The sequence below is a fragment of the Staurois parvus genome, unplaced genomic scaffold, assembly GCF_062004578.1.
Source record: "Staurois parvus isolate SC_StPar_1 unplaced genomic scaffold, SC_StPar_1.0 ptg000261l, whole genome shotgun sequence".
NCBI classification, from domain to species: Eukaryota; Metazoa; Chordata; class Amphibia; order Anura; family Ranidae; genus Staurois; species Staurois parvus.
Window position 1 is genome coordinate 1,224,870 of NW_028318057.1, and position 16,863 is coordinate 1,241,732.

A 16,863-nucleotide genomic window follows, 5' to 3' on the forward strand; every position below is an offset into this window, starting at 1 on the left:
TACTGTTGCCTTTCTATCATCTCAAACCCATCTGCCCATTCTCCTCTGACATCAACAAGGCATTTTTGGACACACAACTGCCTGCCACTCACTGGATAGTTTCTCTTTTTCGGACCATTCTCTGTAAACCCTAGAGATTCTTGTGCGTGAAAATCCCAGCAGATCAGTTTGTGAAATGCTCAGAAAAGCCCGTCTGACACCAACAACCATGCCACATTCAAAGTCACTTAAATCCCCTTTCTTTCCCATTCTGATGCTCGGTTTGAACTTCAGCAAGTAGTCTTCACCACTTCTCCATGCTCGAATGCATTGAGTTGCTGCTATGTGATTGGCTGATTAGCAATTTGTGTTACCAAGCAATTGAACAGATGTACCTAATAAAAGTAGCCAATGAGTGTATATTGATCACCCAGAGGGTGAACTTTGCCCAGCAAAAGTGGAGTTCCTTTTTAACTACACACAACAGAAAATTCAGGATCTTCAAACATAAAAAAAAAATAATTTGCCCACTTTTTTTAGCATATTGCCATGATCTTTAATCTGTGAACTGCAAACCTGTACAATACTACTGCTCTCTAAAGAATTCACAACACAGGCTTCATGCATACAGAGACTTATAAAAAGCAGGAATTTTAACTGGAAAAAAGAAACTCACAAGATTACATTTTGACATTTCTATCCTTTCTCAGTCTTGAATAAGTATTAATACTTCTTTTAATCAATTCCTGCAACTGTATACGGTTTGCAATCCAACTTTCCAGCTGCTTGGTCACTGCGCAAAACTAAAGAATTAAAAACAAAAATGAAAGCAGTTTTCTCATCTGCTTCCCTCTAGCTTTACTGTGAAGGACAGAAGCCAAAAGACACAGAACTTCAAAATGTTGGATTTCTAAAGCAGCAAAATGAAAGAAAACATAGTACTAACCAGTTACATGGTTAAATGGCAAATGTAGGAAGATTAAATACACGTCAAAGACCGAAATAAAAGACTTCTCTGAGCACTCTTAACAACTCATACATTCATGCCTTCTACACAGTGAGGTTCAGTCCATACCCATGGGTGTTGTGGTCTCTACATCTCTGGATTTAGAGTTTAACAGTTCACGACGAATTTCATTTGATATTTGAGGGTGATTTTGGATTCGCAATAGTTCATGTAAAGCCTCCTTTTGTTCTGATGACATATCCTCCTTGTACCTCTGACAAAGTGTGAGTAGACTTTGATGCCACAAAACAGGGAGCTCTCTCCGGTCTGAGCGGAAGGCCAGGAAGTGGAACACAAGGGCATCAAGCACTCGAAAAGGAAGAGCATACTTCTTATCAATCAACAGTCTCAAGAAAATACTGTTAGCTCCATTATATTCCATCTCTGCTATCTTCAGCATTGCAGCACTAGTAAAGTAGAGGTAAAAGAATTGAAAATTAAACATTCAATGACAATTTGTAAGAAAAACACATAAAAAGAATAGCTGCAGCAGAAGAATTAGTCAAGCTGATTTGATAGATATGGGAAAATTCCCCCAATACACCAGAACCACACAAATATGTCAGCTGCTATAAGGATTACCTTATATCATTTGAGGATTCCATTGCAAAGCAAGGAAACAACAACTGCAATGGATATCAGCAAAGTCAGAAAGATCCTAATTGCTATGATTGAGATAGGGGTATCCTTATAAACTTTTTCATTGTAATAAATGGCAGACAGTCACTCAAATTGCAGTCCACACACAACAGGGGCTCCCATTCACTAGCCCTTGTATATCATCCAAATTTTCAGACAGCAACACCATTTTAAGTAAATACTGCAAAAGATTTCCATATATTATGTTTTGGCGCCAGCAGGCCAGGACAAACCAATTACAATTCTGAACCTCTGCCACCAAAATCCAAGGAATCCCTTACATACTCTGCTAGCACTCATACAATGAGAACTACTCAGGTCTTCTGTGCCAAATAATAGATTATTTTCCCTAAATCTGAAATGTCTAAAAACGGCCACCATTACCAAATCAGAGTGGCTGGATCAAGCCTGCATCTGAACTCCAACACTTCCCTAAACACGACAGACTCCACCAACGCCAGCTTAACAGAGAATACAAAAGTGATCCCCCAATGGTCTTGGATGCTGTCTGCCAATGTCCCACAAACATTACATTACTGCCCAACCTGACCAAAATTCTGCATCAAGAAACTTTTGTTATTAAGGTCTGTGAAAGTCTATAAAAGGTAATGCAGAAAATCAGTAATTTTTTTTCTACCATTTGAGTTTCTGGATGCAGGACTTTGGTCAGATTAGGCAATGACAAAATGTGAGTAATTTGGAGATAAGCAGCCAAGGTTTGCCAGAGTGAGGGGCTATTTAATGAATAGATGGACAAACTGAGAAACATTATATGATCACTATTTTATTCTCCCTTTAAAGAGCAATTATTAGCAATATATAGTTTTACTGCATACCTTTCAACACTTGAAGGGGCCTGGAAATTCCTAATATACTCAAGTATAGAAACTAATGCAGGCCATAGACTGTTCGTTTATCGGCCGAATTTTCGTCCGAAAAACGAAACATCGGTGCTTCTGTTGCCACCAATGATTGCGAAAATAGGGAGTTCCTTGCAAATTTTCCAGCATGACCGATAAAAGAAATGAGGAGGAACCGCAAAAATCGGCCAATGCCATTGCCCCACAAACAGTGCGAAAATTGGCTGATTATTCTTTCAGACGAAAAAACGGCTGATAAAAAAAACAAGTCTATGGCTTGCATAATACATACAGGGGTTAGAGAAAAAATGGAAACACTAATAATTTGCAGGTGTGAAAGTGACATGTTTCGCATTGAAAGCAGAAGTGATGTAACATTCTTTTGCTTCCACTGTGTAATGAGACACCTAGCAAACAGAGGGGAAGCCTCACTTTCATCATTCACTGCATGCTAGTAATATGGAGCCATGTCAGAGCTTAGTGAGCTTCAAAGAGGTCAGATTATTGGACCCTGCTTAGCTAGTGTCTCTGTGACTGAAGCTGCCAGTTTATTTCCTGTGTCGAGAGGTACAGTATCAAAGGTTATGACGGCATATACAGTTTCCTGGGAAACCGTTGTCTGATAAGCACAAGTCGACATGGTCAACTGACCGAAAGAGACAAAATGAACATTGTGCAGGATTGTGACCCGAAATAATGAAATAACTGCTGTAAAAGTGACTGCAGAGCTCAATCTCAGTTCTTCAGGGGCCTATAAAATTGCATGCATCCTCAAAATGGTAATTGGTTTGCCAATAACAGCATTTTAACCACTTCCCGTCAGGCCGGTTATCTACATAGGCTGGACGGAAGTGATTAAAGAGTTGTTATTGGCAAACCAATTACCATTTTGAGGATGCATGCAATCAGCCCTGCTGATGCGGGTAGACGTTTCTAAAGTCCCCCCGCATCCATTGCCTGTGCGCGCTACCTGGGAGTGCGCGGCACTGCGACCAGTGCCCACTGTCCGGAGAAGGTCTCTGTGTGAGGTCCCGGTTCATGTGATCACTGATGGCCAATCATTGATCACATGAATAGTAGTAGTAAACAAGATGTCACTTCCCGACATCATTGCTTACTACTTGTGAAAACTGTGAATGATCACAGAGGTCACATGGTACAAGGCTACTCACAACACCCTTGTACCATGTAACAAGCTATGACCAATCACAGCTCTCACAGTAACGCTCCATGGCCGCAGGAATGCAGCCAGAGAGAAGGAGAAATGATTGCTTTTACACCCTTAAAGGGTCTAAAAGCAATCATTGTAAAAAAGAAAACAAAAACATCACCCCCCCCATAAGTAGTACAGTGTCACTATGGTGACAGTATGTAACAAAAAAAAAAAAAATTAAATTTAAAAAATGTTTTTGAAAAATTATAATTTTTGGTTATAAACTAATTTGGGTTATTTATTTTTTTACTAAAAAGATAGATGAATACATTTTGGCCAAGATTTATGAAGAAACATTATTTAATTGCAAAATTTATAAGAAAAACACTTCTTTTTTAAAATTTTTGACTTTTTCATTTATATAGCAAAAAAAATAAAAATCCCAGTGGTGAATAAATACCACCCAAACAAAGTTTTATCTGTCTCAAAAAAATGCTAAAAAAATTCATATGGGTACAGTGTTGCATGACTGCGCAATTGTCATTCAAAGTGTGATAGCACTGAAAGCTGAAAATTGGCCTGAACTGGAAGGGGGTGAAAGTGTCCAGATTTGAAGCGGTTAAAAACCTTTGCAGCTCATTATTTTAGAGTCAGCCCTTTGCTACCCTTTATCTGGCCCTTAGGGCACTATTCCTCCCACTGAGACCAACAATGGGGCAGTACTTCTTTCCATGAAACCAATGATGGTGTACTATTCTTTCCACTAATACCATTGGTGGGGCACTACTCCTCTTACTGACCAACAACCCTGACGCCATGTTTATTCTCACTGATGTTGGGGCCAGGATATTTTTCTATCTTCACTGGCTCTAATCCGGTCCTCCTAAAGTCTGAAGGACCGTATACTGGCCCTTTGTTTGAAAGGTTTGGAGACCCCTGTCTTATTGTATACCATGATAGAATATATAGGGCATGGCCAGTTCCACTTATGGTGATACCAAAGAGATCTGATCCCTCCCCTTCACTCATTTTCATCCATAAATGTTCAGAGCATAGGGTAGACATTTCTGTGGCCCCAAATACAGTGCATCCAGAAAGTATTCACAGCGCTTAACTTTTGCCACATTTTGTTAGGTTACAGCCTTATTCCAAAATGGATTAAATTCATTTTTTTCCTCAACATTCTCCAAACAATACCCTATAATGACAATGTGACAGAAGTTCGTTTTGAAATCTTTGCAATTTATTAAAAAAAAAAAAAAAAAAAACACATGTACATAAGTATTCACAGCCTTTGCGTAATACTTTGTTGAAACACCTTTAGCACCAATTACAGCCTCAGGTCGTTTTGAGTATGATGCTACAAGCTTGGCACACCTATTTTTGGAAAATTTCTCCCATTCTTCTTTGCAGTACCTCTCAAGCTCCATCAGGTTGGATGAGGAGTGTCAGTGCACAGCCATTTTCAGATCTCTCCAGAGATGTTCAATCGGGTTCAAGTCTGGGCTACTCCAGGACATTCACAGAGTTGGCCCATAGCCACTCCTTTGTTATGTGGGCTGTGTGCTTAGGGTCGATGTCCTGTTGAAAGAAGAACCGTCACCGCAGTCAAAGGTCCAGAGCGCTCTGGAACAGGTTTTCATCAAAGATGTCTCTGTACATTGCTGCATTCATCTTTCCTTCAATCCTGACTATTCTCCCAGTTCCTGCCCCTGAAAAACATTCCCACAGCATGGATGCTGCCACCACCATGCTTCACTGTAGGGATGGTATTGGCCAGGTGGTGAACAGTGCCTGGTTTCCTCCAGACATGACGCTTGGCATTCAGGCAAAAGAGTTCAATCTTTGTTTCATCAGACCAGAGAGTTTTGTTTCTCATGGTCTGAGAGTCCCTCAAATGCCTTTTGGCAAACTCCAGGCGAGCTGCCATTTGCCTTTTACTGAGGAGTGGCTTCCGTCTGGCCACTCTACCATACAGGCCTGATTGGTGAAGTGCTGCAGAGATGGTTGTTCTTCTGAAAGGTTCTCCTCTCTCCACAGACAAACGCTGGATCTCTTTCAGAGTGACCATCGGGTGGTTGGTTACCTCCCTGGCTAAGGCCCTTCTCCCTCGATCGCTCATTTTGGCTGGACAGCCCGCTCTAGGAAGATTCCTGCTGGTTCCAAACTTCTTCCATTTACGGATGATGGAGGCCACTGTGCTCATTGGGACCTTCAATACTGCAGAAATTTTTTTTGTACACTTCCCCAGATCTGTGCCTTGATACAATCCAGTCTCGGAGGTCTACGGACAATTCCTTGGACTTCATGGCTTGGTTTGTGCTCTGACATGCACTGTTAACTGTGGGACCTTATATAGACAGGTTTATGCCTTTCCTAATCATGTCCAATCAACTGAATTTCCCACAGGTGGACTCCAATCAAGTTGTGGAAACACCTCAAGGATAATCAGTGGGAACAGGATAGCACCAGAGCTCAATTTTGAGTGTCATGGCAAAGGCTGTGAATACTTATGTACATGTTTTTTTTATTTTTAATAAATTGCAAAGATTTCAAAACGAACTTCTTTCACGTTGTCATTATGGGGTATTGTTTGTAGAATATTGAAGGAAAAAATGAATTTAATCCATTTTGGAATAAGGCTGTAACATAACAAAATGTGGCAAAAGTTAAGCGCTGTGAATACTTTCTGGATGCACTGTAAGTGATCAAGCAACTTTATAACTATCACTTCCACTACAAAGTCCAGAGCTGGCAAGATTACAACTATGGCCCTGAGCTTGTTTACATTTTCTTGCTGCTCTGCCATAGTAGTTGTGACTGCAAAATTTAAAAATAAGGTTAAAAACACAATGCAGCTCTAATTTAGTAAGAATAAACCTAGATCTTAAAAGGAGTGCTAACTGCCACTTTGGGCAAACTGCTAGCCTGTAGCACTGCTTGAAGCTTGTAAAAGAGCCTAGTTGCTCGTTTAACCCTTTCACTGCTGGCAACATAACTGTTACATCAGCAGCAGCACTGGCATGTAAACAGACTCCTGATCAGCATAGAAGCTGTAAGCTCCTTTTCATTTTTTTTGCCAACTGCTGGGGTTTTTCTTTAAAATTGATGTGGGCAGCTGAACAAATGTAAATGTGCATGACAGGCTCCAAACACATATGAAGTTGACATATGCGCCATTACATCTACATTTTACCAGAAAAAAAAATTGGATATTATAAAGGGTTTCTGTACTAAAATTAAATTTGATTGTATTTTGTTTTACTGAAAATATAGATCTGATAAACAGTAGAATATTGTGTGACATACAAAATTTGCATCTGCCATTAATTTTATTAGAGTCTTTGGTTTTAGAAAATATATAATGTTATGAGCAAAATTGAGGTTTTAAAATGCGCATTTACCATGTGTGCAAAAAATGGCAGTGAAAGGTTAAATCTGACTCAGCACATCCATTAAGATCAAGGTTTAACATCAACATTAAAGACATAAAGCTGCTCAAAGCTTAACAAATACTTTAAGCTCAAGTCCTTGTGAACAATGCCTAAAAAAAAAAAAATCAGTTGCTTGCTTATATACAGGTGAAACTCGAAAAATTAGAATATCATGCAAAAATTCATTTATTTCAGTAATGCAACTTAAAAGGTGAAACTAATATATGAGATAGACTCATTACATGCAAAGCAAGATAGTTCAAGCCTTGATTTCTCATAATTATGATGATCATGGCTTACAGCTCATGAAAACCCCAAATACACAATCTCAGAAAATTAGATTACATGCAATCAATAAAACAAGGATTGTACATAGAACAATATCGGACCTCTGAAAAGTATAAGCATGCATATGTACTCAGTACTTGGTTTGGGCCCCTTTTGCAGCAATTACTGCCTCAATACGGCATGGCATGGAAGCTATCAGCCTGTGGCAGTGCTGAGGTGTTATGGAAGACCAGGATGCTTCAATAGCGGCCTTCAGCTCTTCTGCATTGTTCAGTCTCATGTTTCTCATCTTTCTCTTGGCACTGCCCCATAGATTCTCTATGGGGTCCAGGTCAGGCGAGTTTGCTGGCCAATCAAGCACAGTAATCCCACGGTCATTGAACCAGGTTTTGGTGCTTTTGGCAGTGTGGGCAGGTGCCAAGTCCTGCTGGAAAATGAAGTCCGCATCCCCATAAAGCTCGTATGCGGAAGGAAGCAGGAAGTGCTCTAAAATCTCCTGGTAGACGGCTGCGTTGACCCTGGACTTAATGAAGCACAGTGGCCCAACACCAGCAGATGACATGGCTCCCCAAATCAACACAGACTGTGGAAACTTCAAACTGGACTTCAAGCATCTTGCAGTGTGTGCTTCTCCATTCTTCCTCCATACTCTGGGTCCTTGGTTTCCAAATGAGATGCAAAAGTTGCTCAGAAAAGAGGACTTTGGACCACTGAGCAACAGACCAGGTCTGTTTTTCTTTAGCCCAGGTAAGACGCTTCTGACGTTTGTTGTTCAGGAGCGGCTTGACAAAAGGAATACGACATTTGAAGCCCATGTCCAGGATCCGTCTGTGTGTGATGGCTCTTGATGCACTGACTCCAGCCTCAGTCCACTCCTTGTGAAAGTCCCCAACACTTTTGAATGGCCATTTCCTAACAATCCTCTCCAGGCTGCAGTCATCCCTGCTGCTTGTGCACCTTTTACTTCCACACTTTTCCCTTCCATGTAACTTTCTATTAATGTGCTTTGATACAGCACTTTGGGAACATCCAACTTCTTTTTCAATTACCTTTTGAGGCTTTCCCTCCTTATGGAGGGTGTCAATGATGGTTTTCTGCACAACTGTAAGGTCAACAGTCTTTCCCAGGATTGTGATTCCTACTGGACCAGGCTGAGAGACCATTTAAAGGCTCAGGAACCCTTTGCAGGTCTTATGGCTTAATTAGCTGCTTAGAGTGGGACACTTTGAGCCGAGAATATTGCACCTTTTCACAATATTCTAAGTTTCTGAGATTGTGGATTTGGGGTTTTCATGAGCTGTAAGCCATAATCCTCACAATTATGACAAATCACGGCTTGAACTATCTTGCTTTGCATGTAATGAGTCTATCTCATATATTAGTTTCACCTTTTAAGTTGCATTACTGAAATAAATGAACTTTTGCACGATATTCTAATTTTTCGAGTTTCACCTGTATTGTGCATTAGGTATTGAAATGGCTACTATGTACATGTTATTACATGTTTAGGATGAATATGGATTTATTTTTATTGTATTTTGTCTTTAGTCATCTGTAAGCAAATTCAGGCAGGTACCTGGAGTGAAGTACAGGGATGGAGCATTTTGTTAGAATACTTCCAATAATCACAGCTTCTCTCAAGGTGCATGTCCCAGACTCACAGAGAGGTATAAGGATTCCTAAAAAAACAAACAAAAAACAATAGCTTTATTTGGTCATTTTTCTCACATGGTATGATAAGCAACCTATAGGAAAAATAAAAGATTTTGCATTATGTACATACATATGACAGAAAAATATCAAATCAAAGTCCATGTAAGACTTGTGACCGCAGACACTCCTTATAAATGTCCATAGTAATCAGTAGCAAACATACTTGGTATAGGTTTTAAAGAATAGTCTGTGAAGAGCGCAACATTAGCATTTTGTTGCTTTTATATTTTATTGAAAAATAAAGTAAAAAACAAAAAACTGCCCTCCACTTAGATGGATAATCACAAAACAGTTACTAAACATTTGGGTCGAACATATGAAAGTGCCAAAAAAATCCATCTTAATGGAACTAATCAGGTTACAAGTATCATTTCTGCAGTAAGGTTAGAAAAGTAAAACAGTAATTCTGATTAGTTGCTATAGAAAACATGAAATCTCTATTAGTACAACTTTCATACATAAGCTTCTTTGTGAATATACCTTTAAACCAGGCACCAGGCTTAAACAATGCTTTTTTCAGGGCCATGTAAAGATGGAAATTGAGGCGCTTGTATTCAGCAATGTCATCTCGCACACGTGGAAGGAGAACAAGGTTGTAGAAGCGTTGTGCCATACGTTCCGTCAAGTTAGATGAGAAGATGCTGGTAGGATCATAAGGAACAGTACATTAGATCAAAACATAACGCACTACTAATTAAAAAAAAAAAAAATCTGGCTTAAATTGTTTATACAAAAACACATACCGTGTGGCCTGATACATTGCTGCAGCAGTCCAGGTCTCAGGCTCTGTAATGTACAGGATCTGTTCCCAATTTGCTAGGGCAGGAACTATTTTGAAGGCTTTAGGGAGCTTGCCACTACGATAGGTTGAAAGAACCTAAAAATAGACAAATTCCACAAATGTAAATCTTTCATCTTAAAACGGTGTGTTCCCCCAACAAAACTCATATCATTTTCTTTAACCCTTTCCAACCTGCCCCAGGATCCCTGTTAAAATGTTCTGAATGCCAAGGGGGAAGGAAGGATTGGTGATCATGTGACTGTTCTTGGCTGTCACACAGGTCACCTGATAGGGAGCCAGTCCCACCAGCTACTGATCATTAGTGGGCATCAAGAGCTTTATTTGACAGCTTGGTCTCAGTGCTGGGAGCATGTTCTCTGTGCCGAAACATTGGTTGCCCAGTGATGCATGTGTAGTGTGTGCACATTAAAGCCCACACTTTTGCCACCACAGGTGGCAAATGATTAAAGTGCAACATATCACTGAATTGAAAAACGTAAAAAAGTGGGAAGGATTATTACTTTGCAAAGTGCTTTAGAATGTACCAGTGTACGCAGCTTAGAATACATTCTCAGAACATTTCATTGCTGTGATGGATGAACTACTGTGTTCATGCACATGAGTCACATCATCCTGGCCCAGCCAATCAAGATGGTCAAAGCCTGAGAAGATAATGGCACCTGTCAGGGAGCTCGTGGACATCACATCACTGGAGGGGAGAAGATTTAGTTTTGCTTTAAAATTTTTTTGAATTCACACCTCCTTTACTCCTTTATACACTTCTAGCACTCGAGGGTCCAACTGTGGCATTGGTCTTCCAGAAACCTCTGACATCACTGTTTCCACCTCTGTTTGCTTCTCCGTTATTTTATCCATGATTATGTCAGCAAGCGTCCGTCTACAAAACAGCAACAAATGCAGTCAGGTCCATAAATATTGGGACATCGACACAATTCTAACATTTTGGGCTCTGTACACATTCTACTTCTTTCCCTTAAAAAACTCTTTGGTTGCTTTTGCAGTATGCTTTGGGTCATTGTCCATCTGCACTGTGAAGCGGCGTCCAATGAGTTCTGAAGCATTTGGCTGAATATGAGCAGATAACTTTGCCCGAAACACTTCAGAATTCATCCTGCTGCTTTTGTCAGCAGTCACATCAGCAATAAATACAAGAGAACTAGTTCCATTGGCAGCCATACATGCCCACGCCATGACACTACCACCACTATGCTTCACTGATGAGGCGGTATGCTTAGGATGAGCAGTTAATTCCCTTCTCCATACTCTTCTCTTCCCATCACTCTGGTACAAGTTGATCCTGGTCTCATCTGTCCATAGGATGTTGTTCCAGAACTGTGAAGGCTTTTTTAAATGTCGTTTGGCAAACTCTAATCTGGCCTTCCTGTTTTTGAGGCTCACCAATGGTTTACATCTTGTGGTGAACCCCCTGTATTCACTCTGGTGAAGTCTTCTCTTGATTGTTGACTTTGACACACATACACCTACTTCCTGGAGAGTGTTCTTGATCTGGCCAACTGTTGGGAAGGGTGTTTTCTTCACCAGGGAAAGAATTCTTCGGTCATCCACCACAGTTGTTTTCCGTGGTCTTCCGGGTCTTTTGGTGTTGCTGAGCTCACCGATGCGTTCCTTCTTTTTAAGAATGTTCCAAACAGTTGTTTTGGCCACACCTAATGTTTTTGCTATCACTCTGATGGGTTTGTTTTGTTTTTTCAGCCTAATAATGATTTGCTTCACTGATAGTGACAGCTCTTTGGATCATATCTTGAGAGTTGACAGCAACAGATTCCAAACGCAAATAGCACACTTGAAATGAACTCTGGACCTTTTATCTGCTCATTGTAATTGGGATAATGAGGGAATAACACACACCTGGCCATGGAACAGCTGAGAAGCCAATTGTCCCATTACTTTTGGTTCCTTAACAAGTGGGAGGCACATATGCAAACTGTTGTAATTCCTACACCGTTCACCTGATTTGGATGTAAATACCCTCAAATTAAAGCTGACAGTCTGCAGTTAAAGCACATCTTGTTCGTTTCATTTCAAATCCATTGTGGTGGTGTATAGAGCCAAAAAATGTTAGAATTGTGTCGATGTTCCAATATTTATGGACCTGACTGTATACCCATTATGAGATCACATACTAAAAAAACTTTAATATTTATTAGACTGCTATTATCATGCTTCATTGTTGTTGCCATTATGGTGAAACAAGAACCACAGCATGCTTTTTCCTTCTGAAACACAAAGTGCTGGTGCAGCTGTATGCATCAGCCACAAAACAACTTCATTAAAGGAATGGGGCTTGGTGCAAACTGATCAAAACAATTGTTAAATGTCAGGCCATGTTATGCGCTTTGGAGTCTGTCTTCATTTGCTACTGTTGGCTGTCATGCTGATCCAATAGTTTCAATACTTTCTGAGTTTCTCACCTTGAACAACCAAAAGTACTGATACATTTGTATCAGTGACTCAAAATTTCCAAAAATAAGTCCAAAATGGTAGCTAACTAGAGCATCGCGTTAACTGAGTACTGTTCCACAAAGATTATGTACTCTTAGGTCTGGTTCACACCATATGCAGTCCAGTGTTTTTAATCTGCATCAAAACTGCATGCACAGTTTTTTCCATGTATTCCAATGGCCCTAGTTCACACAAGTGCATTGTGTTTCAGTGCAGTTAACAGATGTAGAACATGCCTGATTTTCTCTCTATGGAATGCAGCAAAAAAAAAAAAAAAAAAAAAAAAGGGGGGGGGGGGGGGGAAACGCCCATGCAGAAATGCATTCCGAATGAAGAAATTGTGGTGTGAACCGGCCTTTAGGATACAGAGAGGTGTGTACTTAAATGGTTATAACAAACCAAAAAATATGATACTGTACAATATCTCCAGTGTGGCAAAAGTTTGACCAAGCAGGCTACTATAAACCTTCCCCAGGATTTCATGTTCAACAGTATATAATCAAATGACTGCCAGATCTTTTTAAGGATTCTCACCTCACTGGAGGGTTTTTATTCATGAACATTGTAATTGCCTTCTCATCTTCAGGGTTCACCTCCACATGTTCATTGTAGGCTGCTGCATCCATAGACGCAGCCTTCTCCAAGGTGGGCCATTCTTCATCCTCCGAGTCTGAATTTTCAGCTTTGCTTTTATAATCTACATACCAGGGAAAACAAGTTCAGATTTCAGAGAGCAAATGATTGTTTTTTTCTTTCAAAAACAGTGGAATGACTAAGGTACCAACAAATGCACAAATTTAAAGCTCATCTCCAGCCTCCTACTCCTTTCCCTGAACAAGGGTTCCCAACTCTTCTATTTTATCAAAAACAATTGTTTTCTATGTACCCTGTTCACACCCATACATGTGCGGTGCTGTGCAGTACAATGCAGCTCAATGGACATGTCACCTTGAGTGTTATGCAGGCCATAGATGGGTCATTTATCGGGTGAATTTTCATCTGCACGAAAAATCGGCCGATATTCACGCCGTTAGTGGGGCCAGCCCGTCGTCCGTTTTTCGCGGATCTTCTCATTTATTTTTATCGGTCATGCTGGAAAATCCATGAAAAACGGCCATTTTTCGTGGACATTGGTGGCAGCATCGGCAACGGGGCCGACCGATTTTTCATTTATCGGCTGAAAATTTGGCCAATAAACGGCCCGTCTATGGCCTGCATACTGGCCAGCTTAAATGAACATTTAACCCTTGCAGCAAAAGAAAGCCCCACTGCAAGGTAATTTGTTTTTCACTTAAAGTGGTTGTAAATCCTTACATACAGTGAAGTAACTGGCCTTACATGATACACAGAGATAAAAGAAATCCTCCTACATAAGTTGTACCTGTATATCTGCAGCAATTTGTCCCCTACATCCATTCAAAGTGCCGAATGTACACAGGATCTATCAGCTCTGAAAAGCAGGGGGCTGAGAGCTAAAATTACAATCACCATTCACACAGCGCAGCACTTCATGCACATGCACAGTGGGCACCTGGCTGTGAAGCCGCAATATGTCGCAGCTGGGTGCCCACACTGAAGATGCCAGGAACACTGGACAGCCGGTGAAACGAGTAGACACAGCAGGATCGAGGGACAGGTGAGTGGCTGTTTTTTTAATAGCAGCTACAGTTTTTGTAGCTTCTGATTTCTATTTTTTTTTTTTTTTTTTACCGTTTCACTGGAACTCTGCTTTAAGATAAAAAGAAAATTTAAGGTTGACCCAAGCACATAAAATCTCCCCTTAAAATTTTAAGCCCACCCCCAAATATAAGCACGTATTAATGTAAACGTGCGCAGAAGTAAGGGCATCAATTCTAGCACCAGACCTCTCTGAACTGATGACCTATAGAAAATATAGCTTACTGAAGTTCATCGCCATTTCACGGGCACACACCAATTTAAGGTTTGATACGTTAGGTATCTATTTACTCGAAACAACCTCGGCTTTTATATTTTACAAAAAATTGGGTCATTTATTACATTTGTGTACCCTAAAATTAGCGTGTTTTTTACTAAAATTTGCTTTCCCTAGGCCTTTGTGGTAATATTGTGCTTCATGCACAAAGTGCAACTACCACTATTTTATTCTCTAGGGCAGGCATCACTAAATGGCGGACCGTTGTCCGGATGTGGACCGAGTTACTAACCCATCCAGACCCATACAGTCCTGCCATTTAGGAGCCTTTTCTTCCTCCAGCCATCTTGCGGTCATTCTCACAGAGCTGACAGGGCGACACAGGACAGTTCTGGATGGAGGGCGGAAGCTGCCTGAGGTTAACAAGCAGGTGATTAGTGGCTAGGATGAAGGGCAGTCTTAGCAATCAATCACTGTATAAGGTAGGAGTGGGGGGGCGGAGTTAAAGGGGCTAAGAACATTAGTGTGAAGGGAAGCTGATGTGAAAAGGAGCCGAGGAATGAATGTGGGGGGAGCTAAGAACAGTAATGTTGGGAGACTGAGGACAGCAGTGTGGGGGGAGGACATTAAAATTAAAGTGGAGGAGTTGAGAACGGAAATGTGGGGAGGGCTGAGGGCATTAAAGTGGTGGGGGGGGACTAAGGACTGTGGTGTGTGGGGGCTGAGGACATTAAAGTGTGTGGGGCAAGAACTGTAATGTGGGGTGGTTGAGGACAGTAATGTGGGGGCAGCTGATATTAAAGTGAGGGGGCTGAGGACAATAACGTGGAGGTTGAGGACAGAAACATGGGGTGGGGGGGGGGTCTGAGGACAAGTAATGTGGAGGGATGCTGTAAAAAGGGGTGGAGTAGACAGTGAAGGTAGCAGTACTGGGGGGTGTTGATGTCAAGGAAGTGTGAGAGCACTACTGCAAAAGGAGTGGGAATGCTGTAAACGGGGAGCTGAGGACACTCATCAAGAGGGGATCTTGCTGTGGACAAGGAGGACGACTGTGATGTGCAGTGAGGATTGAGGACACTGATGTAGGAACAGGCTCAGATCTGTACAGGTGGTGCACATGTCGTGGGTAGGTCAGCCAATTCATTTTAATGGGCTGCACTACCTTCGAGAACCACGAAGTCCCCGACCCTCTGTTTCAAAATCGTACTGCAGCAACACACGGTTTAGCGCACACGAATATGCCCTACCGGGGCCTACATGAGATACAGACCTCTGATGGATGAAAAATATACTGCCCGGACCTCGGTGAATTTTAATTCAATACCCCTGCTCTAGGGTGTCTTTTTTCAGGAAATTTAAGTTTTGGGGGTTTTATGTAATCTTCGTGCCTAAAATGATGCGCAAAAAAACGGTTCTGGCAGCAAAAGGGTTAAAGCTGTTCCATCTTCTGACATATTATGGTGGCAGATCTGACACTATAAAGCTCTAAGCACCCCCACCTCCAAGATGAGAAGAAATAGGCACAGAGGGCCTTTCCTGAAGTGGATGAGTACTAGGAGGGTGTGATGGGGTAAGAACTAGAGGCGATCAGTAGTACATGGCCATACCGAGGACAGTTGTCTTCTGCTTGGTGACCTGACTTCCCGGTCCATGTTCGGCCTCCAGTTCCTCCTGCTGTAGCCGGGCCTGCTCCAGGATCTTACGTGACAGCTTCTCATCCACATAGCTCTCCTCCTGCAAGTCCTCGTCCCCCTGCCCTCTTTTCTTGCTTCTATTGGTGACTCTGACCGCCCCATCTTGTAGGATCTGGTCAGCCAGAGCGACATGACGGGGAGCCGAGCCCCGAGAACTGCGCTGCTTGGGCATAGCTCTCCACACGTGGTAACAAGCAGCTACTGCGCATGCGTCCTGTCTCCGGTCAGTCTCACTGAACTTGGTGGAACGCAAATACTGACGATGAAAATGTCAGAGCGGAAGCGTCCCTTTCCGCCGCCATGTTGAAGTAGACAAATATGGGTATTCTTCATTGTAGGAGGCTTCACAAAAATGGCCACATCACCAATTTTAACACCAGGCTTCGCAGACAATTTTTTTCTAGAGGTTCTCATTTATATTGATTACGTTTAGTAATATGCGACTTACGTCATTGGTAGGCTCCTGATAGAGAGACCGACATGGGGGTAACTTGGTAAGTAAGTGAATACAAGATACTGCTGTGCGTAATGGCAGGTGTGTGCTCCGGAGTATCTACGACGGATGATTCTTCAGGTACATCACCTACGTGTATTCAATGTTGATGGAAAGTCTTTTACTGACCATCCACTATATAATCTCTCTCAACTACTAAATATAAGGACGTGGGCTATTGGATAGAAACTGATTAGATTGGTTTGTACAAGGGATTGTACCTGGGTTTGAACAATCAGATTGGAGTGTGTGTGACCACCCTAAGGCTACCCATAGATGGGTCATTTTTATTCTATCCTCCAGTAGGCTGATGAAAAATGAATGGATTCCCATGTCCTAAGGACAGCACAGTGGGTAAATGGTTAGCACTTCCGCCTGGCAGTGCTAGCAGGGGCATATCCACTGTGGGGTAAACAAGGGATTTGCCTAGGGCCGCATCTTTCGG

At 41.6% G+C, this 16,863-nt stretch overlaps 2 protein-coding genes across 4 annotated transcripts in view; one reads left to right on the forward strand and one right to left on the reverse strand.

The window, feature by feature from the left end:
- Positions 1–510: 510 nt before the first annotated feature.
- BYSL (bystin like) lies at positions 511–16,140 on the reverse strand. Its single transcript, XM_089681154.1, has 7 exons — positions 15,839–16,140; positions 12,872–13,034; positions 10,613–10,751; positions 9,816–9,949; positions 9,553–9,713; positions 8,936–9,038; positions 511–1,392 (listed from the first exon to the last, which is right to left on the reverse strand). Exons 1-7 carry the CDS (start codon positions 16,095–16,097, stop codon positions 1,044–1,046), a joined length of 1,308 nt encoding a protein of 435 aa, XP_089537280.1. The 5' UTR covers positions 16,098–16,140; the 3' UTR covers positions 511–1,043.
- A 226-nt stretch (positions 16,141–16,366) lies between these two features.
- The window catches only part of MED20 (mediator complex subunit 20), a 31,372-nt gene continuing 30,875 nt past the window's right edge, over positions 16,367–16,863 (forward strand). For 2 of the 3 annotated variants that reach the window (XM_089681155.1, XM_089681157.1), the window contains exon 1: positions 16,373–16,419. Coding sequence is in view for 1 of the 3 variants with exons in the window: in XM_089681156.1 (XP_089537282.1) it covers positions 16,406–16,419 (14 nt within the window). In the remaining 2 variants the exon portion in view is untranslated. Of the gene's footprint in view, positions 16,420–16,863 lie in introns of all 3 variants that reach the window. The other variant, XM_089681156.1, reaches the window with a different exon arrangement.

Bases quoted from the DNA above. Each gene is read 5' to 3' on its own strand.
- BYSL (XM_089681154.1), bottom strand. From the start codon at position 16,097: ATGCCCAAGCAGCGCAGTTCTCGGGGCTCGGCTCCCCGTCATGTCGCT. The intron at 10,752-12,871 runs GTGAGAATCCTT...GCTGTTTTGTAG, and splicing joins AATAAAAACCCTCCAGTGAG to ACGGACGCTTGCTGACATAA. The intron at 9,714-9,815 runs GTATGTGTTTTT...TGATCCTACCAG, and splicing joins GCAATGTATCAGGCCACACG to CATCTTCTCATCTAACTTGA.